General features: G+C 57.9%; 2 protein-coding genes across 5 annotated transcripts; both read left to right on the top strand.

Moving 5' to 3' along the window:
• Positions 1–509: 509 nt before the first annotated feature.
• On the top strand, positions 510–7,224 carry PIP5KL1 (phosphatidylinositol-4-phosphate 5-kinase like 1). Of its 3 annotated transcripts, XM_037036772.1 has the most exons (12): positions 510–583; positions 1,426–1,629; positions 2,810–2,860; positions 3,049–3,203; positions 3,458–3,582; positions 4,049–4,083; positions 4,174–4,229; positions 4,965–5,077; positions 5,380–5,533; positions 5,663–5,967; positions 6,185–6,421; positions 6,730–7,224. In XM_037036772.1, exons 1-10 carry the CDS (start codon positions 554–556, stop codon positions 5,928–5,930), a joined length of 1,191 nt encoding a protein of 396 aa, XP_036892667.1. In that variant the 5' UTR covers positions 510–553; the 3' UTR covers positions 5,931–5,967; positions 6,185–6,421; positions 6,730–7,224. The 3 variants fall into 3 exon arrangements, with proteins under 3 accessions (XP_036892667.1, XP_036892668.1, XP_036892666.1); XM_037036773.1 differs by having other exon boundaries at positions 5,383–5,533; positions 5,663–6,421; XM_037036771.1 differs by having other exon boundaries at positions 5,663–6,421.
• Positions 7,225–10,100: 2,876 nt separating this feature from the next.
• Positions 10,101–18,827, top strand: ST6GALNAC4 (ST6 N-acetylgalactosaminide alpha-2,6-sialyltransferase 4). 2 transcript variants are annotated; one of them, XM_037036361.1, is made up of 6 exons: positions 10,101–10,184; positions 10,606–10,686; positions 12,200–12,385; positions 14,861–15,273; positions 16,957–17,064; positions 18,131–18,827. In XM_037036361.1, exons 2-6 carry the CDS (start codon positions 10,675–10,677, stop codon positions 18,318–18,320), a joined length of 909 nt encoding a protein of 302 aa, XP_036892256.1. In that variant the 5' UTR covers positions 10,101–10,184; positions 10,606–10,674; the 3' UTR covers positions 18,321–18,827. The 2 variants fall into 2 exon arrangements, with proteins under 2 accessions (XP_036892256.1, XP_036892257.1); XM_037036362.1 differs by lacking the exons at positions 16,957–17,064; positions 18,131–18,827 and adding an exon at positions 15,650–15,919.
• Positions 18,828–20,393: the final 1,566 nt, after the last annotated feature.

Raw genomic sequence — 20,393 nt, 5'->3', positions numbered from 1 at the left:
AGATCTCGCTAGCAGCTGTGTTTCCCCCATTCACCACCGAATCCCCGAAGCCTAACACTGCTCCCGGCCCATAGTATGTGTTAAAATACACGTGTTGAATGAATGCTTGCCCTAGACTTCCTCCGTAACCTGGAGGTAATCACTTCTCTCTCTGGACCTTAGTTTCCTCACCCGAAACACGGTGGATGGGAATTTCACCCCAGAGTGTGTGGGCGGGACTGTATTTAGCTTACCTGCCTCCTAGAGCAGCGTCGAGAATCGGGGGAGGAAAGCCGGGGAGGGTAGGGGAGGATGGTCTTCCCTCCCAGGGACCACAGCCAACGCGCCGCGCCGCACCCCCACCCCACCCCACCCCACCCTGGACCGTGGGTCCGAAGGATGCTGCAGCTCCGGGGGCGGGACCCACAGGCGGCTCCCGCGTGGATTGGGTGCAGCCGTGACCGGCGCCACGCTATTGGTTAGTCCAGAAGCAGGGGCCGGGCCCGGCTCCCGCAGCCCGGTTGCCCAGCGGCTGGGGATTCGGCCAGAGCCCGAAAAGCTGCTGCGGGGCACTATGGCCGCGCCGAGCCCGGGACCCCGCGAGGTAGGTGCTGATCCGAGAGAGGATAGTAGAGGGAAGGGTTTGGGAACAGGAGACAGGCTTCCCCTCCCGTGCGGGGGTGGACACACCCCCACCCAAGCTCGGGAGGGGTCCTGCATTGGGCGGGAACCGGGACACGCCCCACGTGGAAATCTCAGGTATGAAGGGGAAAGCAGGGAGGGTATGCCTCGAGTTAATTTCTTCAGTTTTTTCGTGGGGGAAAATGGAGGTGATAATAAAACCTCCTCCTTCATAGGGCTGTTAGGAGGGCGAGTTCTCAGCCAGTGCTGGTCACGGGTGGGTGCCCACTACTAATGGGTCCGCGGCTATGACCTCTGCTCCGTGCTCATCTTCCGAGCCGGCCCGGAGGAACTCAGCACAGATGAGTGGAATAGAGGACCGAACCACTGGCAGCGTGCACAGCTCCTGTCCAGGGCTCCTGTGCACAGATCTCAAACTCCACAGTAACAGCAGTTAGTATCTGCCACCACGTCCTTTGAGTTTCACAGATAAGGAAACGAGGCCCGGAAGGTCAGGTGGCTTACCTAAGGTTGCACAGCTGGTGAGAGATGGTCAGTCTTGGGCCAGGTTTGGCTGCAGAACTGCATTTTCTGCTTAATGCTGATAATAACTACCACTCTGTTTTGGGGTGCTGACTGCATGCCAGGGACTGTGTGGCCCCTCTCAACAACCAGTGAGGTGGGTACCAGAATTATTCGTATTTCACAACCGAGGAAACTGAGGCAGAGGGGGGCTCAAAGTGGTGGAGATGGGACTCAGAACCATATCTCCCCCCTGTGTGATGCTGCCACACGCTCATTGCTTCTTGTGCCTTCTGCCACCAGGTCCTGGCCCTCTCCCCAGAGGCTGGACGCAAAGCATCTACCTCAAGGTCCGGCCGCCGTGGCCTTCTCTGGCGGCTGCGAGACAAGCAGCTGCGCCTAGGCCTGTTTGAGATCAGCCCGGGGCACGAGTTGCACCGGCTGACATGCATGATGCAGGCAGGGCTGTGGGCGGCCACCCAGGTCTCTGTGGACCACCCACGTGCGGTGAGTGGCCAGTCTGCTCTACGCACCCATGGTAGCCCAGGCTGATGCCATGTCTTGCTAATACTATAGAGTGGGGGTCAGAAAGAACTATAAGGGGAGGGAATCGGGGGGGGGTACAGGGAGGGAAGGACATTCTGGGGTTGGGACGGAGGCCAGGAAGCCAGAAAGTCCAGGGTGTGCCACCTGACTCAGGTGGTTGCTGTGTGACTCTCGGTGGGCCTCTGCCTGTCTTTGGGCCTCAGTGTCCCCTTCTGTGTAATGCATAATGACATGGTCTGTGGGGCTCTCCCAGTTCTGCCAGGGTGTATGGTTGAGAAGGGACCCTACCCCCACCCCGGCAGCACAGCCCATCCTCCCAGGAGCTCAGGCTGGGGCCAGGCTGGCTCAGCAGAAAGGGCTGCCCAGCTGCAAGCTCAGCAGCTGGACAGGCCCGGGTGAGCACGTGTGTTATTTGTGTGTGTGCACAGTGTGATCGCATCCCACAGGTGCAGGGGCCTAGAGGGTCTGAGAGAGTGTAGGAGCCAGAGAGGGGGGTCCTTTAAATCTCATCGCCTGCTGAAAATCACAGCCTGACCTCACTGCCTGCGGATTATCTCCCATGGACCCCCAGTACTGATCATGGCCTCAGCATCTTGTTGATTCAAGGCCAGGGGCTAACTGCCCAGCCTAATTCACACTCCATCGCTCCCTTACTCATTTCAGCCACTTGGGCCCTCCCTCCCTTCCTGGTGGCCACCAGTGCTGTTCTCACTGCACTGAGCACCCTCCTCCTCCTCTCCACTGCCCTTCAGATTTCAGCTTCCACATCGCCCCCAGGAAGCCTCTGATCCTGCCCCTCCCAGGCTGAGTCAGGCAGGTCCCTTGGCTTCAAGGCCATCTCCTTTTACTGAGATGACATCCAGCTTCACTGTGTGTCTGGGTGAATGTGCCAGGCGCTAGGGACCCAGCTCTGGAGGAGACATACCCGGGACCTGCCTCCGGTCACTCTCTCATCCTCCCTGCCGCTCTGGGGCTGTCTGCAGGCCCCATCTGCCCACTTCAGGCACACCCAGGGCAGTCCCTGTTCCCTGGAAGAATCAAATTGGGGAAGGGGTGAGGCCAGATGCAGAATGCTTGGAGATCCCAGGTCTGGCAATGGGGAGCTGAGACTTGCTCTGAGTCCTTCTGCCCCTCCTTGCAGGGGCTGCCCACTGAAGAGGATTTCTCCGAGGTCCTGACCCAGGTTCACGAGGTACGAAGCCTCAGAGTACTGCAAGGAGGGGGCAGATGCCATCTTAGTTCTGTCTCCTCAGTTTCCCCGTGGGTGCAGAGCCTCCGGGCCTTCAGGAAGGGTTGCCCCCCGCCCCCGCCCCACTAGGGCCAACTGCACACACCTGGGCCCCAATGGACACTCTTGGGGCTGCTCTTCCTCCCCTGCAGGGCTTCGAGCTGGGCACCCTGGCCGGCCCAGCCTTTGCCTGGCTGCGCCACTCCCTAGGCCTGGCCGAGGAGGACTACCAGGCCGCCCTGGGGCCCGGCAGCCCCTATCTGCAGTTCCTCAGCACCTCCAAGAGCAAGGCCAGCTTCTTCCTGTCGTGAGCTGGCAGCAGGAGTGGGGAAGGCGTGGGAGTGGGGTCCTGGGATGGAAGGTGGCTTTTGGGGAGAGAAATAGAATGGTCAGGTCAGGGAGGGTCCCAGCCAGATAGAGGCCGGAGAAGAAACTGAGGGCAAGGGCCTGGCCCTGGGCAGACAGCCACACACCCACAGGAGAGGTCAGGGAGCCTGGTGGGCACCGCTCCCACCCGGCCTAGGCGGTGACCTGTACCTCCCGCCCCTCCCCCCGCCCCAGCCATGACCAGCGCTTCTTCCTGAAGACCCTGAAGCCCAGGGAGGTGCGGGTGCTGCTCGCCCACCTGCCCCGCTACGTCCAGCACCTGCAGCGGCACCCGCACTCGCTGCTGGCGCGGTTGCTGGGTACGGTGGGCCAGGGACCCGGGACTGCTGGGGCGGGGCGGGAGGGACCAGGGAGTGGGGCGCGGAGTACCTGAACTTGGCTAGATGAGGGGGACTGGAGGCCGGATCTGACTGCAGGTAGAGGCAAGGTTTCCTAGGTGGTAGTTTAGGGGGACCTGCTGCGGGGGGAGGTCCCCAAAAGAGGCGGGGTTGGGGTTGGACAATCCTTGGGGAGGAGTGTCCTTCTCTCCAAGAAGGACATGTCTTGTCCTCCCCAGAGACATGTGGGCGGGGCGTCTTTGGGGCAGAGTCTAGAGGCGGTTGAGTCTCAGATTCCTGAAGAAGGGGTCTGGTGCCGCAGCGGGACAGGCAGGATCTGGATGCTGCGGAACTCGAGGGGGCGTGGCCTGGAGCAGGAACTAGGATGATTCGGCCCCTGGGTTTTAGAGTCTGGGGCCCCTCGCCTGGCATCTCTCTCTCCTTCCAGGTGTGCACTGTCTGCAGGTGACCCAGGGCAAGAAGGTAGGTGAGGCCGAGTAGAGGGGTTCCGGGCGAGAGGGGGCAGCTGCAGGGTGAGAGCCTGCCCTTCCTCACCCCCACCCCTGCCCCCAGACATACTTCATCATCATGCAGAGCGTCTTCTACCCAGCTGGCCGCATCTCTGAGAGGTGAGTTGGTCTTGTGGGGCCTTAGTCCCCCTGGGAAGATGCCACCAGAAGGATTTGCACTCACCAGGTAGATGGCAAGACTGAGGCCCAGGGGGAAAGGACGTTCCCAGGATCTCCTGATGGGTCAGAGACCGCGGTGCCCACGACTAGCATCTCTCGAGCACTCATTGTGCACTGGGCGCCGTGTTGAGACATTTGCCTTTGTAATCTGTGTTCCGGTAACAAAGCGGAGGGGTGGGAGTTGTTTTCACCCCCATTTTATAGATGAGATGCTGGGGAGGAGGGCCACACAGTTACTGTGTGAAGAGCAGGGAGTCAAGCCCAGCCTGGGAGTGCCTCCCAACTGTGACTCTGTCCTCCTTGAGGCTCCCCAGTACTGTTCCTCGGGGCCTCCGAGGGTAAGACCCCTGTGTCTGGGACCCCCCCAGGCATGACTAGGTGCTGAGAGTCAGGCACAGGCAGGGGTAAAGCCTGAACTGGGCTTCCAAAGGCCTGAGTTCAAGTCCCTGCTCTGCTCTTTACTTACTGCGTGGTCTTGGGCAAGTCGAAGAAACTCTCTGATCATTTCTATTATCTCTAATATGGGGACAACAGCAGAGCGGGATTGTGCTGAGGACTTGAGCAGTTGCCTGGTGGGAGCTCTCATTTTCTCTCGTTCCTCATTATTCCTTGTGAGAGTCCCTGTGTATCTCGAGTCTGTGTTCCCTCATGTCCCCCGACTCCCCTCGCCTCCAGGTATGACATCAAGGGCTGCGAGGTGAGCCGATGGGTGGAGCCGGTGCCTGAGAGCAGCCCCCTTGTCTTGGTGCTGAAGGACCTCAACTTTCAGGGCAAGACCATCAACCTGGGTGAGCCATGGAGCAGTCACTGCCTGCACTTCCTCCATTCGGGGTGTAGTTCAGAGGGTGTCCTTGGCACCACTCTCTGCCCAAGTCATCAAGAACCGAGATTCTGGAGTCAGGCAGACCAGGGTTCAGATCCGGGCTTCACAATTTAGTGGCTAGGTGACCAAGGCAGATTACAGCTGAGTTTCCTCATCTGCGAAAGGGGGTAGTGATGACACCTGCCCTCTTGGGGCAGATGCGTGCAGAGCCCTCAGCACCTTGCCTGGCGCACTGCGGGCACTCGGGCAGGGGTGCTGATGCTTCAGCAGGGCCCCAGCGGAGCTGGCTGCTCCGGCAGATGGAACTAGACACCACCTTCCTCCGGGAGCTCAATGTGCTGGATTACAGCCTCCTGATGGCCTTCCAGCATCTCCAGGAAGATGAAAGGGGGCCAGGTGGCCTCCTGTTCCGCACAGCCAGGTAGGTGCCACTGCAGGGTTAGGGCAGAGTGCCACCCTAGGGCAGCCTGGCCATGCTTCCAGGGTCAATTGGCTGGAGCCCCCGGAGGAGGTGGCAGCTTCACTCCCCCGCCTCCCCGTCGGCCCCCAGGTCTGTACAAGGGGTACAGAGCCCAGATGAGCCCGGAGCTCAGAACCGCCGGCTGCTGCCCGATGCCCCCAACGCCCTTCACATCTTGGACGGCCCGGAGCAACGCTATTTCCTGGGTCTCGTGGACCTCACCACCGTCTACGGGCTCCGCAAGCGGCTGGAGCACCTGTGGAAGACGCTGCGCTACCCCCACCGCACCTTCTCCACCGTCAGCCCGGCTGTCTACGCCCGGCGCCTCTGCCAGTGGGTGGAGGCGCACACTGAGTGATCAGCGTCTGGCCGCGCGCTCCCCATCTGGACAAAGGGTGCGCGTTTGGAACGCCTGTTCCAACCTGGTCAGGGCAACGGATCGGGCTCCCCTCACCTGCTGTTCCTCCAGCTGGCCCCCAGAGGGCAGAATTCCCTAAGTAATAAGACACAACCTGGTCTAAGGGCAATGCTGTGCCTGGCATTGTGCCAGGGACTCCCCACATTAGCTGATTCAATCTTCAAAAAAAAATTGCTATTATTCTCTTTTTACAGACCACGAACTGGAGGCTCATGGGGTGAAGGGACTGAGCAAGATGACTTAGCAATAAATGCCAGAACAAGGACTCGACTATGCCTTTTGGACTCAGGAGCCCTATTCTTACTCATCAGCTCCTGCAGCCCTGTCCTCATGCTGTGGGAAAGGGGGGAAGCCTAAGGCTCCAGCTCAGGCCCTTTGTCGTCCAGATGGGGAAACTGAGGCCCAGAGACTTTAAGGGGGCTTATGCACGGGTAAGTGGCAAGGCCAGCCCGAGAACCCGTGTCTCCCTCCTTCTCCCTCCTCCTCCCTCCCCCCTGGCTCACGGAGGGCCCACTGGCCTCCTTCTGGGGTGGCCCCTCTATCCTGCAGCTCTGGGATGCACTGTGTTGGGGCCGCTGTTGACCTTGAGTGAGTTCTGCCTTGTTCTAAGTCACTTCTCTCTTCTGAGAAATGGGGCAGGGGTTGGTGGGCAGACTGAGGGCCCTGGCCAAAGACGTCACCAAGAGCAAAGAAGCAAAGTGCCTACAGAGCCCCTGATAATCCCTTCTCCCTCCTCCAGGAGACTGCAGCCTGGCCTCTGACATCCATCCAGTCTGACCGTGCCCAAGCCAGCCTTTCCTCTGGTGCTGCTCTGAGGGCCTGCTGTGTGACGGGGGCAAGGTGCTAAACCTCTCTGTGCCTCAGTGGTCTAATCTGTAAGGTGGAAGGATGAAAATGGACCTCCCGAACTCATTCAGTGTTTATTGAGCACCTGCTATGGCTTGGGGGACGCGGGGTGGAGCAGGAGGCCCAGATTCACCTCTGAAGAACTCAGTGCGGAGTGTGGTGGCGGCGAGGAAAGCAGCCTGGGGCGACAAAGCCTTGTGGAAGAGCACGGGACGATGCAGCTCAGGGAAGGGGCCCCTCCTAAGTACAGGATGGGCCGTGGTTTCTAATCTCTAAACTGAGAGCAGAAGGGTTGGGTGCAGCCCTGGGAAGGCCCCAGGCTAAGGGCACAGCAACGGGTTGAGGCGAGAGAGGATGGCCTTTGAAATAAAGCAACATGTGTCTGTGGTTGGAGTTGAGAGCGTGGTGAGGGGCTACATGGGCCAAACATCATCTCCTGGAGGAGCTGACCCCCAGGACTGGGTGACTCTGGACCTTGGGAAAGCCACTCAGCTACGCCAAACACTGCCGTTCCATTTGTCTTCAGAGGAAAGGAGGAAAATGGCTGATGAAGAAGGGACAGGAAAGGGAAAGCTTATGTTGCAGGCTTGGAGTGTGGGTGCCTGGAGGTACGATATACAGATACAGATGTAAGTATAGGTATGTGATTGACATCACCCCTAGATACCGGGTGACCTTCGGCGACAACCTTTCTGAGCTAACACAAGCCTGGGAGAATTTCCGGTTCTGACTCAGTAGGAAGTCGAGACATCCGGTGCACTCAGCTCAGCGCCCACCCGGGAGATGGGTGGGCGGTGGAAATATGGCTGAGGTAGGGTAGCTCTGCAGGGAGCTGGGGTTTGGCTCCACATTTACCCGGGGTCTGGATCCACAGGGCTAAGTCAGAGCCCCAGAGCCCTGCACAGCGACATAAGGATAGCTCAGCCCCTCCCTCCCCTGGGGTCTCTGGCAATGGCCTGAGGGGCGACAGGGAAATGACTTGTCCAAACCTCACGGGGCCTGGGACTCCTGGCTTTCCTAACTCGTGCATTCAGCAGACCTCGTGTGTATTAGGCACTGTGCAGATGCTAGAAATGCCCTGAAGACTCGGCTGGCCTGACTGCCCACGCGGAGCTCAGAGTCTAATAGGTGGGTAGACCACAAACAAGAAAACCATCATACACAGGATGATTTTTGCACGTGACAGTACTTGAAAAAGATAAATCAAGGTGGGACTGGAAGGATGAGAGTGCAGTGTTGGACAGAGTGGTTGGCAAGGAGGAGACACGAGCTGAATGACAAGAAGGAGCTGGCCATGTGATTAGAGCAACCCTGGTAGTAGGATATAGCAAATGCAAAGTCCCTGAGGTGGAAATGAGCTCCATGCGATTCGGGGGGTGGAAGGGCGGCCCAGGTAGGTGGAGGGTGACTCAGTGGGAGGCAGGAGTCCAAACTGTGCACAGCTTTGGGCAGGGGAAGAAGAGCGGCTTTTGCCAAAACCAAACTGAAGAGCTTCCGCTGACACCGCGGGACTTTCCCGGGTCGCGCGCTGCACAGGCGAGATCCATCCGCACCTGCACCGAGGGGGCCCAGGACGTTTGGGCAGGTCCCTGTCTCAGTGTAGCCTGGGCAAGGAGGGAGTTGCCTCTCTGGGAAAGGAACCGTCACTTCACCAGCCACGGGGGCGACGGATGAATCCATAGGGAACTCCCCATTGTCCCCTAGGAGCTGTGTCTGTGAGAACAGAAACCGGACAGATGGGGACCTGGGGGAGGCTAAAGGGCACCCTCTGTGCGCCGCGCCTTGTGTGAATGAGGAGCCCCAGAGGGAGACTGACTGGGACCACTCCCCTTGAGGTATGCCCAGGGCGGGGAGAAGGACACTAGCAGGGTTTGTGGTCAAAGGAGGCCTAGGGGCAGGGCCACTTCAGCAGGACGGGGAGAGACACCGAGGGCTGGAGCCCCAGCGTGGGGGAGCTGGCTTTGCACCGGAGCGGAGGAGGCTTGGAAAGTTGCTGCAAGTTCCACACGGGAACCTGGACTCTAAAACAGGGCCAGAGCAAGAGAACAGGCGGGTTCTAGGGGCCGGGGCCCCGCAGAGGGTGGTGGGTGTGGTAGGGGCGGTAAGATGAGCTTTCTGGCCTATGAAGTATTTTGTAAAAAACAAAACCAACCAAACAAACACTTTAGCCCTGGCTGGTGTGGCTCAGTAAACTGAGCATCAGCTTGCAAAATAAAAGGTCGCTGGTTCAATTCCCACTTGGGGCACGTGCCTGGGTCGTGGGTCAGGTCCCGAGCTGAGGGCGTGGGAGAGGCAACCAGTTGATGCTTCTCTTGCAGATCGGTGTTTCTCTCTCTTTCTCCTACCCTCCCCTCTCTCTAAAAATAAATTTAAAAATCTTTTTAAAAAAGCCACTTTTGATAGAAAGCGTGCTCTCTGCTGTACCTCAGGCCTTTCCTTCCCTGCTGTACCATATCTGCCCCTTCAGCTCTTTCCGACCCCTGGAGGCACTTGAGTTTGAAGTCTCCAAGGGGCCCCATCTGAACCTTCCAATGGGACACATTTCAGCATTTGCAGACGCCCTGCACTGAGTTGTCCGGGATTTGGAGGACGCTTTGGGAAGGAGTCTGTTGGGAAGTGAAGCTCAGTGGTCAGCCAGCTTGAAACTCCAGGCAGCCTGACCCCAAGTCCCCCAATTTCAGAAACAGAAAAACTCAAGGCTGACTGCAGCCAGACCTGAGCAACTCTGACACCCTCTAGGTTGTCAGAGGACGGGCCTTTCCACCAGCGGTCGCCCACTCCTAACCGGGCCAGGAGGGTATTTTATTTATTTTTATTTTTAAATTGAATTTATTTTCCACCCAGTTCCCCAACCCCCTCCCCTCTGACAGCTGTCAGTCTGTTCTTTATATCTATGAGTGTTTCTATTTTGTTTGTTAGTTTATTTTGGGGACGAGCTTGGACAAATGACAAGGACAGAAAAGATGGACTAGGAGGCTGACTCTACAGAGTCAGACTCTACGCTCCCCCGCCGCCCCGCCCCGCCCCGCCCCGCCCCGCTCCGCCCCTCTGCCCCGCCCTCACCCGCAGGCGGCCGGCCGTTCAAGTCCCTCCTTACCCGCGCAGGCCGCGCTCCTAGGCTCCGCCCCTGACGCTCAAGTCCCACCCACACCATTCTCCTCCCCAAGTTCGCAGCCCTAGCTCCCGCCTCCGGCAGCGCACATTCCACTTCCAGCCTCTTAGAGCCGCGACTAAGGCGTCTCTTGTGCCCCGGGGCTCCAGCTTTCAGCCCGGCTCGCCCGGTCCGCGGGCCATGGATCTCCCAGTGGCGGATCGAGAGCAGTCGGCGCGTTCCAACTTGCCCGCCCGGTTAGCTCCCGGCTGGGGGAGGGGGGGTGAAAACCCAGAGAGGGGCGGAAATCCTGCTCCCTCACCCAAGGCCTCTTCGTGTCCCGCGTGTAGTGAGGTAGGAGGGTGAGTGGGAGTCGGAGCTCCTGGCTCCTGGTTCTGTCTGACCCAGACTTGATGGGTGACCTTGAGCCCAGGGTTTCCCCTCTCTGCCTCTCCTTCCTCTTCTGCACCATGGCATTTGGGTTGGCAGAAGAGTTCCCGCAGGTCACGGATTCCAGCTCCTTAAGTACAGGGCCAGTGCTTTTGGAGTTTGGGGACTTCTGTATTCAGAAGCCATTTGCCTTGACCCCAGCCTGTACCCTCCCTCCCCTGCCTCAGTTTCCTTGGGCAGTTTCCTCTGAGGCCTGGGACCCAGCTCTGAGTTTCTGGGTCTTGACAGGTGCCTGGCTCTCACCCCTTCCCAGCCCTGGAGACAGCAGCCCTCTCGCTGCTGAGTGGCCGCGACGGCATGAAGGCTCAGGTAAGTGGGGGTAAGAAAAGCTCACAGAGGACTTGGAGGTGGCTTCTGGCATAGCAGCACCAGTAGCCCCACCCGCCCCAGAACTGACCACCCCTTCTGATGCCACTGTCCCTGAGCTGGAGAAGGGTAGCCTGGCCTCAAGGTCCAGCTCTGATCTGGCAGGCTGTGTGGCCCCAGGCAGATGGTGTAACCCCTCCGGTTTCAGTGCCTTGCCCTTCTCCCCTGCAAATGGAGATACCTCCTGTGAGCATCACTACCTCCTGTGAGCATCTGGGAGGTCACCCAGGTGAGCCACCTGCCTGGGAGTGAGCTATGGTGTAAAAGTTCAGTTTAGATGCTCTTGACCTGAATCAGCAGCCCCTGGCTGTGGGAGAGAGCCCTGGACATTAGGAGAGTCAGCCCCCACTGCCTGCACTGAGGTCTCTGGGGGCTGTACTCCCCCACTTCACCCCCCAGCTGGCCTTACACAGATTTGTTTTTAGAAGCAATATGGTTTATGGGCAGAAAAGGTGGTGCCTGTTGGGTTATGCCTCAGAAGGATGGAAGGGGCTGCTTTTCCACCTCTGGTTTTCAAAGAGCACCAGCCAGCTGCTTGGTGGGTTCTGACCATGGCTGAGGAACCCGTGCATGACAGGCTTGGAGAAAATTAGAGCCAGGAGACACAGGTGGTCACCAGAGTAGCCCAGCACAGGATGGCAGCCCAGAGTTGTGCCCCCCCCCACCAGACTGCCCTTCCTCAGAGGCTTGGTGGGGGTATCACAAAGTCCGCCAGGAAGGCCAGCCCTCCAGTAGGGCTTCTCGGTACCATGGCTTTTGGCACCTGGTTTCTGGAGACAGAGCCCCCGGACAGCAGCTTTCAGTTAGGGAAACCACTTCTTGAATGACACTTCTCTCACATCCCCTTCGTGACCTCCTTGCTCACCTAGACTGCTGGCTCTGACCGTGATCTCCAGCTTGGAGGACTGCCACTGAGTCGGGTAGGGAGCCAAGTGTGGGCATACCGTCAGCCTCAGTCCAGGGTCTGAAGGAGGCTGGTTGCCCTACTGAGGGGCACCCTGCTATCCTCGTGTGCACAGCACTCTACAGTACACAGAGCTCTGTCACCCCTGTAAGTTCGCACTGTGAATGCTGCTGGCCCCTATTTTGTAGAGAAGGAAAAAGGCCCAATGAGGAAGAGAGGCACATTCAAGGCTGCACAGTGTGCCCAGGCTTCTGGTTAAGGGCACGGGCTCTGCAGCCTGGACTCCATAACTGGCCCTGCTGTTTTCCTGCCGTGTGGCTTTGAGTGACACACTTCACCCGAAATCAGTTTCTCTAGAATATGGAGCTCATCTCCAGAGCCTCTGGTACTCTGAGCCTAGCAGCCCAGAGGAAGGAGACTTTAGATTCTGCTGATGTTCTACAAGCTACTGAGCTGGAGTTTGGACCCGTGAGGCTGGGGTGCAGCCCCCTATAGAAGCTTCTCGGAGCCCCAGTGACCCTCACTCCCACCTCATGACTGCTGCCTCCCCAGGGTCGGTTCCTGCTCATCATCCTGTGCTCCTTGGGCTTCTCCGCTGCCTATGTCCTGCTCTGCTGCTGGGCCTACCTGCCCTTCTGCCTGGTCTCCTGCCTGGGCCCCCACCTCTCCACCAACTCCAGGCCCACCGTGCCAGGGCCCCTGCACTTCAGTGGGTATAGCAGAGTGCCAGATGGGAAGGTGAGTCGGCCGGGCAGCATGGTGGAGGCAGCCCAGAGATGCTGGGGTGCCCCTCCCAGCTCTCTGGAGGGTAGTGGGAACTGCTCATGCCGGGTCAGCCTGGATCCAGGCTGGGCTCCTCTGCTTACTAGCTCTGTGATATTGGACAGTCAGTTCACCTCTCTAAGCCCCAAGTGCTAGGAGGAAAAGGCTTTTGTTTTATTTTAAAGATTTTATTTATTGATTTTTAGAGAGAGGGGAAGGGAGGGAGAAAGAGAGGGAGAGAAACATCGATGTGTGAGAGATGCATCTTTCGGTTGCCTCTCACACGCCCCCAGCCAGGGACCCGGCACACAACCCAGGCGTGCGCCCTGGCTGGGATTGCACCAGTGGTCTTTCATTCTGTGGGACGACGCCCAACCCACTGAGCTACACCAGTCAGGGCGGAAATGGGTTTTTAGTTCAACAGGTATTGCCTGGCTGCTGTCAGCTGAGCGCTGGGGTGGGGGGTGGTCCCCTAGAGCGCCCATTCCAGCGGGGGAGATGGACATGACATCCTGGCGGTAGGTGCATTGTGTGCATCTTTAGATTTAACTGTTGACTCACAATCCATTCGTTCAACAAGTGTGTACTTGGTGTCTTGAAAGTGTCTGGCCTTGTGCGGGTTGCTGCTGGGAATAGAGATGACACGGCTACACCATCAGCCTAGAGCTCCCCTTCTCAGGGGGAGACAGGGACGCTGGAGCCCAGGGTGACGTGGTAGCTGTGCCCCTGCCCTGTGGCACCCACCTTCCCATGCCAGCTCTGCTGGGTAAGGTTCAGAGCACTTTCCACCCCTCACCCCGATTTCAGTGGCCCCCGTGGTAGGTTTCTCAGAGGCGCGCTGCGCTGACACCCAGCATGGGCAGCCCCGGGTTCGGAGTTAGACGGCCCTCAGAGTGTCCGTCAGAGCAGGGTGTGCTCAGGAGCCCTAGACTGGAGGACTCTAGGTCTCAGTGGCCTCCCCATCTGTAAACGAGCCTCGCTGAAGTTCCTTTCTCTCCAGGGTCGCCGTGCAGGCTCACCTGGGGGATTCGTGGACAGTGTTCAGAACAGGTGCCATTTAAATATTTGCTCAAGATGCAGAGACAACAGTGAAGGGGTGCACACACTCCAGCGCCCCACGAGTTCGGCCAGGCAGGACAAATGCTGGGGTGAGCTGGGAAGACCCTGTCCCATCTTGCATGGTGGTGACCAGCGTTCCTTCTGGACACTCAGAGCCCCTGGGCAGGTGGGCTCGGCGTGGCCAGAGTCTCTGCATTTGTTAAGAGAAGCAGGAAGTCCAAGTCTTCAATGTTAAGAGGGCTGGTTTTTATAAATTAGGGATTAAATGTTTTAAAGATTTTGTGTAGGACGAGCAGAACACCTCCGGGTCCTGGTGGTGACCTTGGATCTGAACAGACCCCGGTCATTATGAGAAGTTCATACTGAGGTCAGAAGGAAGTCTTGTTCTTTATTGCTGGGATTTGGAACATGATCCTACAAGTTCTTCAGTCAACATGTTAAATACGAAATGTCCCTGAGGGGGATGTGACAGCGTGTCTTTTATTAACTGGAATTAATGACCCACAGCGTTTACAGGGCTTGGTAAACCCTTCTTCCCCCAGGAGGACACGGAGGCTTGGGGTGGGGAACAAGTCCTTTTCTGGGAGACTTGGCCCCTGATCCTGAGTGAGTATCTGTAGGCTGGTTGGTTCAGCTTCTGCCTCTTGGAGGGTAATGAGGTGGGGGCTGGGCCCTCACTGCGCAGTCACTCTTCAGGCATTTTTTAAACTGGTAAGAACAAACACTACACTTGATCTCAGCCGAAAGGCGGAGAAGTCGTCTCTCCAGGCATTTTTAGTGGAATCCTCACAGCCTGGTCAAGTAGATGGCATTTTTATTCCCCTTTTACAGATGAGGGGACTGAGACTTGGTGAGGCAAAGGGACTTGCCCCAGGCCATACAGCCAGGCTGGGGCAGAGCCAGGGTTCAGGCTCAGAACCGGAGGTTCCCAACATTGTCGTGGGCACTGAAGACTCTGCCTTTACTCGCTGGGGTGGACACCTGAGTGAGGCTCAGGCAAAAGAATGACCTGAGTGATTTTGAAGAGCTGAGGTTTCTGTTTATAACAACGTGTATGCGTATGCGACACCCAGCCTGTGCCAGGTGCTGCTCTGAGAGCTTTATAAATATTTGCTCCTGTGATTCCAATGAAGACTTCATGATAAGGGACTTGTTAGGGCCTCAGCAGGAGGGACGAGGGCTGTGAGTGTGGCTAATGTAGAACCTCAGCTCTGCGGCTAGCTCCACCTGCCCGGCTTCAGTTTTATCATCTGTAAAATGGGCTGACAAGACAAAGTACTTAGAATCGCTAGAGGGGTTGAGTGAGGTCAGTAGGTGTACCTCGGGGGAGGAGCAAGGGCAGAAGTTATGTGCCCACACCTTTCTCTTCCTCTGTCTCTCCTTCCCCTGCAGCCACTGGTCCGAGGGCCTTGCCGCAGCTGTGCCGTGGTGTCCAGCTCCGGCCAGATGCTGGGCTCGGGCCTGGGTGCCCAGATTGACGGTGCTGAGTGTGTGCTGCGCATGAACCAGGCGCCCACCATGGGTTTCGAGGTGGATGTGGGCCAGCGCAGCACCCTGCGCGTGATCTCGCACACGACCGTGCCGCTGCTGTTGCGCAACTACACACACTATTTCCAGCAGGCCCGTGACACGCTCTATGTAGTGTGGGGCCAGGGGAAGAACATGGACCGAGTGCTGGGCGGCCGCACCTACCGCACGCTGCTGCAGCTCACCAAGATGTACCCGGGTCTGCAGGTGTATACCTTCACCGAGCGCATGATGGCTTACTGCGACCAGGTCTTCCAGGATGAGACGGGCAAGAACCGGTGAGCTGGCCTGCCTGCTGGGGTCTCCCTGCTGGCTTGGGGTCAGCAGAGGTGGAGGCAGAGTGGCCCTGCCCCCTCAAAGGGAGCAGGAGTCAGAGAGACTGTCATTCATCATTATTATCACATAGATCAGGAACCCAGATGGCAGTGAGGGGTTTGGGGTCTCGTGAGCACTGACCAGCGTGGGGACAGTGTCAGGGAGCCCTTCTCTCCGCAGGTGGTGCTCTGGGATCTGAACTGGTCTCTGAAGTCCCCTCTAGAAAATAAAAGGAACAGTTACAGCCCCCCTCACGCACCAGGCCCTGGGTTAAGTGCTCTGCATTCAACATCTCGTTTTATCCCGCCTTCCCGCCATGTGTGGGCTCCTCCCCTGCAGCCCAGGAAATATAGCTGCCAGCCTCCAGCTTTCCACCCAGCTGCCCTTGTGCCATCACCTGCCACATACGTTGGGGTCTTGCATCTCTGCCAGGTGCCACCACCCTCCTCTGCCCTTGCAGCACCCGCCTGGCTGGTGTGCCCGCCGCCCCTGCAGTCCGAGCTCCAGTCATCCCAGTGAACTTACCCCGGCAGTCACCTGCCCTCCACCCTACAGGAACTTCTCTTCACGTGGAGAATAAAGTTCAGACTCCTGCCTCCCTCCTCCCCTGGCCCACGAGCCTTGTGTGATTCGGCCCCTGCCTGCCCGACTCCAGCCTTATTGGCCATCTAGGCTTCCTCACACATGTCCATACTGGTTCTCACTGCATGCCTATGCATACATCATTCCTTCCGCCTAGAATGTTCTTCCCCTAAACGTCCCCATGTCTGACTCCTTCTTGCCATTCAGGCCTGGGTGGAACGTCACCTCCTTAGAGAAGCCCTCCCTGACCACCCCATCTGGTGATCGCCTCCCGTCTGACACTCTTCATTCCTTTGTTTCCTGGTCTTCTCAGCGGTTCTCTCCCAGCTGCCTCCTCCTTTGAGAATGTTAGCGCTGGGTGTGGCAGGTTCCTGGCCAGCACAGGGCCTGAGAGGTGCCCAGCTTCAGGGATTGAACCACCTCATAATGCTTCTGTAGAGGTCTCAGCTAGGAGAGTGACCAGTGCTGGTGTCCTGAGCAAGTGGAGGCCTGGGGTGGCCACACAGCCGCTTGTTCCGAGTTAGGTGTGGAGACGTGGGGGGCTGCTGGGCTGACAGTGTTCCCACCCCGTAACCACCTGTAACGATCCCCGCTCCACAGGTGGGTCAGTGAGGCTCAGGTTCACGAACAATCCGACACCCCAGGGCGGGTGCAGGCTTCAAATCAAAGACCATTTGACTCCAAGGAACCCCCATTCCCACGTCCAGCCACTGCTCTGCTGCCTCCCACCGTCTCCCCAGGCTTGGTCCCTTAGCTCCAGAGAGTGTGTGGCCAGGCCCCCCACACTGTTTGCTTAAGTCCTGCGGGTGGTGAAGAGTCTAACAGACCTGGGTTTGTGTCCAGCTCTACCTCTCTGCCACTGCTGGCCTTGGGCTGGCTCTGTCCCCTCCCCAGCCTCCTCCAGGACCCTCTCCAATAGGGGTCAAGGTGAGTGGCTTTTGGCTGGGAGGGTGACGAGTGCAATGCCTTGCAGGACCTGAAGCTAGAGCCTCCACAGGCCCCTTGCTCCGAGGGGCGGGGGCAGGGTAGGCAGCCAGGCTGACTCTGTGTCCCCTCCCTGCCAGGAGGCAGTCGGGTTCCTTTCTCAGCACCGGCTGGTTCACCATGATCCTCGCCCTGGAGCTGTGTGAGGAGATCGTGGTCTATGGAATGGTCAGCGACAGCTACTGCAGGTCAGGCCAACCAGGCCCTGGGTGCGACGGGAGCTGGGGCAGCTGGGGGGCCGTGGGCCTCATGCTCGAGGGTCTGGGAGCTGTAGGGCTTAGGGTGCGTTAGCCTCCCAGTGGGCAGTAGCAGAAGCACAGATGTCCCTGGAGCTGGTGACCAGGGGGAAGGGGCTCAGCCTCTGGGGCAGGCTCCGTTGCAATCTCCTCAGCCAGTGGTGGCCTTAGGCCAGTCATGCAGTCTCCCAGAACCTTCATTTTCTTATTGTGAAGGAGAGAAAATAGTCGTGCCTTCTTTGGAAGGTTATGGAAATGTTTGCATAGAGAATAGGCTTATGGAAGTACTTACTGTAACATTGGGACCAGTTGCATGTCAGTGGTACATTACACCTAAGTTTTTCCTCCCGATGTTATGTCTCAGTACTGCGGTAACAGTCAAGTTCACAAAGGGTCCCATGTTTTCACCCTCTCCTCTCTTCGGGACGTATTTGTCGAGCTCGAGGGCAAGATGTCAGGGGCCCATGTGCCCTCTGCTCAGGCCCCGGGCCAGGGCCCAGCACCAGCAAGGCACTTTGTGGTCTTCGCCTTTTTTTTTAGTTGAGTTTAGACAGACAGGTTTGCAGAGAGGCAGTTTGTTGGTCCACTTACGTCGGCATTCGTGGGTTGATTCTTGTATGTGCCCTGACTGGGAATCTGACCCGAGACCCTGGCATAGAGGGACAGTGATCTTACCAACTGCGCCACCTGGCCAGGGCAGTCTTCATCTTTTTGACCTGTGGACTCAGCCCGTAAGGTGGATGTCGCCGTCCCCGATTTACGGATGGGTCACTGAGGTTTACGGAGTGTGTCTCCAGCCTCTCCTCAACCAGCTGGCATGAGGTAGAGCCAGTAGTCGAACACTGGCCATTGGGAAGCTGCCCTGCCCCACCCCTGTCTGTCCCGGCCTCCTTTGAGACCAGGACCGGGACTCCGTGGGCCTGTAGTACCTGGTGAGGGTGGCTGAGTTAGGCGCAGGATCTGGCGGGAGGTGGGAGAGTTCTGGTGGCCCACACCTGTCCCTGTCCCCCACCTGCAGGGAGAAGAACCGCCCCTCAGTGCCTTACCACTACTTCGAGAAGGGCCGGCTGGACGAGTGTCAGATGTACCTGGCACACGAGCGGGCGCCCCGCAGCGCCCACCGCTTCATCACGGAGAAGGCGGTGTTCTCCCGCTGGGCCAAGAGGAAGCCCATCACGTTTGCCCACCCATCCTGGAGGGCGCAGTAGCCTGCAGCCCAGCCAGCTGCAATGCCTTTGCCAGGCCTTTGTCCTGTTCACACCCCACCAAAAATATTTATTTTATGGATCCTGCCCCTGCCACATGCCAGGCGGACCTAGGGTTCCTTCCTGCCCTGCCCTGGGCACACTTGGGGCCAGCGTGAGCCTCCTGACTTGAAGAGGAAGTGGGGCACAGTGACCTTTGTGCCCTCCTCCCATCTCCATTCCCTGAGTAGTCTGAATCTTAATTACGGGGCTCATCTCACCTTGGAGTCTGTCCAGTGGCCTTTTTACCCCAGGGCTAATGGTCCCCCCCTCACCAGCTTTGCAACCTTTGAAGTTGCACCGGCCCTGGTCCTTCCTCTCCACACTCCTCCTCCACGCACTTTTGGGGCCGCGCTTCCTCGCTGGTCGCCCTGGTCAGGGCAGCCCAGAGCATGGGGTTCACTGAGCAAAGGGGCACTCGAACTGACTGCCAGGGCCACCTCCAGTGTACGGGTAAACTGTTTTCTGGAACCCTGTCTCCAGTTTGGTTGCGTCTGGGCGTGAGGACTGGGGCTGCTCTCCCTGCTGTGATCCTGTGACCTGTTGCTCTGAGGGCAGGCCAAGCCCTGGGGCCCCTCTCCTAGCCCATTTCATCTGCCTGCATGTTCCTGCCCCCTTCAAAAGCCAGGTCAGAGTGCCTACCCCGGAAGAGACAGCTCAGGGTGGGCAGGAAATTTCTCCACCCCGTATCTTTTGCCCAGGGTCAAATGCCTTGCCAGTTAAATTTCCTACATCCGAGAATATATTTATTGATTTTAAAGAGAAAGGAAGGAAGAGAGAGAGAGAGAAACATTGATCAGTTACCTCCAGTGGCCCGACCAGGGACCAAACCTAAAACCTAGGTATGTGCCCTGACCTCAAATCAAACCTGTGACCTTTTGGGTCATGGGACAATGCTCCAACCTACCGAGCCACACTGGCCGGGGCTAAATTTCCTATTACCTCTGGAGTTGGTTGTACTGCCAGAAAGGAAGGCTGGGAGAGGGGGCAGGCCAGAGGCGTGCCTTCTCAGAGCCTCAGTTTCCTCACCTATGAAGTGGGAAAGGCCAACCCACCAGCAAATAGCAAGGGCACACAGCCACCGTGGCGGGGAGCTCGCATTAACCCGCTTCACAGATTTGGCGAAGCCACAAGGCTGAGCCGGGGTAGAGTCCCAGGTCTGAGAGCAGGGCCCGACTGTCTGGGCCCTGAACCAAGGCACTAGATGGGCCCACGGGCTTCACCACCCTGCCCGCCCTCTGCTTCCTTTCGTCTGGAGACCAGGAGACTGACTAACGCAGGACCAGGACCCCGGACTTCAGGCCCTCAGCTGAAGGGGCCTGGGGTTCTAGTTCCCAGGCCCGGGAGTCCTCCACTGCACTCGGGTGTGACCCGTGCCTTTACCCCCAGGGACCCTACCCTTGGTGAGCTCAATGCTCTGCTGTTGCCTCAGATTCTAATAAGTTTATTTTTTTAATTTTTTTTAGAGAGAAGGGAAGTAAGGGAGAAAGAGGAAGAGAAACCTCTATCAGTTGCTTCTGTCATGCCTCCAACCCAGGATCTGGCCAGCAACTCGGCAACCTTTGGGTTTGTAGGCCAGTACTCAGTCCACTGAGCCAGCCACACCAGCCAGGGCTGAGTTTTTTGTTTGTTTGTTTTTTCCTTTCTATTTAATTATTTTTCAAGTACAGTTTTCTGTCTTTTATTCCCATCCCAGCCCACCCCCCCGTGCTCCCCACCTCCCTCCCATTTCCACCCCTCTTAGTTGTTGTCCATGTGTCCTTTATACTGGTTCCTCTAAATCTCTCCCCTCTTTCCCTTGAAATTTGTTTGCTTGTTTTGAGGAGCTGTACATTGTCACCTTGCAGGACCCCACAAATTATGAAGCTGGTCATGCCAGGGAGTCTGAGTGACCTTCTTAAGAGAGTCTAGAGGCCTGGCGTCCAGCCCTCTGGAGTCAAACCCGGCCTCGTTCTGGCTCCACTTCCTGCCGCAGGACTCTGGCAGATTAGTGCCTCTTTCTGGGCCTCGGTTTCCTCATCTGTAAAAAAGCCATCC

This window comes from Sturnira hondurensis, unplaced genomic scaffold, assembly GCF_014824575.4.
Source record: "Sturnira hondurensis isolate 20B ecotype Veracruz unplaced genomic scaffold, ASM1482457v3 Scaffold0022908, whole genome shotgun sequence".
Taxonomy (NCBI): domain Eukaryota; kingdom Metazoa; phylum Chordata; class Mammalia; order Chiroptera; family Phyllostomidae; genus Sturnira; species Sturnira hondurensis.
The sequence above is the reverse complement of the archived record's forward strand: the minus strand, read 5'-3'. Positions and strand labels throughout refer to the sequence as shown.

Excerpts from the sequence above, each read along its gene's own strand:
- PIP5KL1 (XM_037036772.1), top strand. The coding sequence starts at position 554 with ATGGCCGCGCCGAGCCCGGGACCCCGCGAG. Across the intron at positions 1,630-2,809 it reads CTGTGGACCACCCACGTGCG|GGGCTGCCCACTGAAGAGGA; the intron begins GTGAGTGGCCAG and ends CCCTCCTTGCAG. Across the intron at positions 5,078-5,379 it reads GGGCAAGACCATCAACCTGG|CAGGGCCCCAGCGGAGCTGG; the intron begins GTGAGCCATGGA and ends CTGATGCTTCAG.
- ST6GALNAC4 (XM_037036361.1), top strand. Across the intron at positions 15,274-16,956 it reads GATGAGACGGGCAAGAACCG|GAGGCAGTCGGGTTCCTTTC; the intron begins GTGAGCTGGCCT and ends CCTCCCTGCCAG. Across the intron at positions 17,065-18,130 it reads GTCAGCGACAGCTACTGCAG|GGAGAAGAACCGCCCCTCAG; the intron begins GTCAGGCCAACC and ends CCCCACCTGCAG.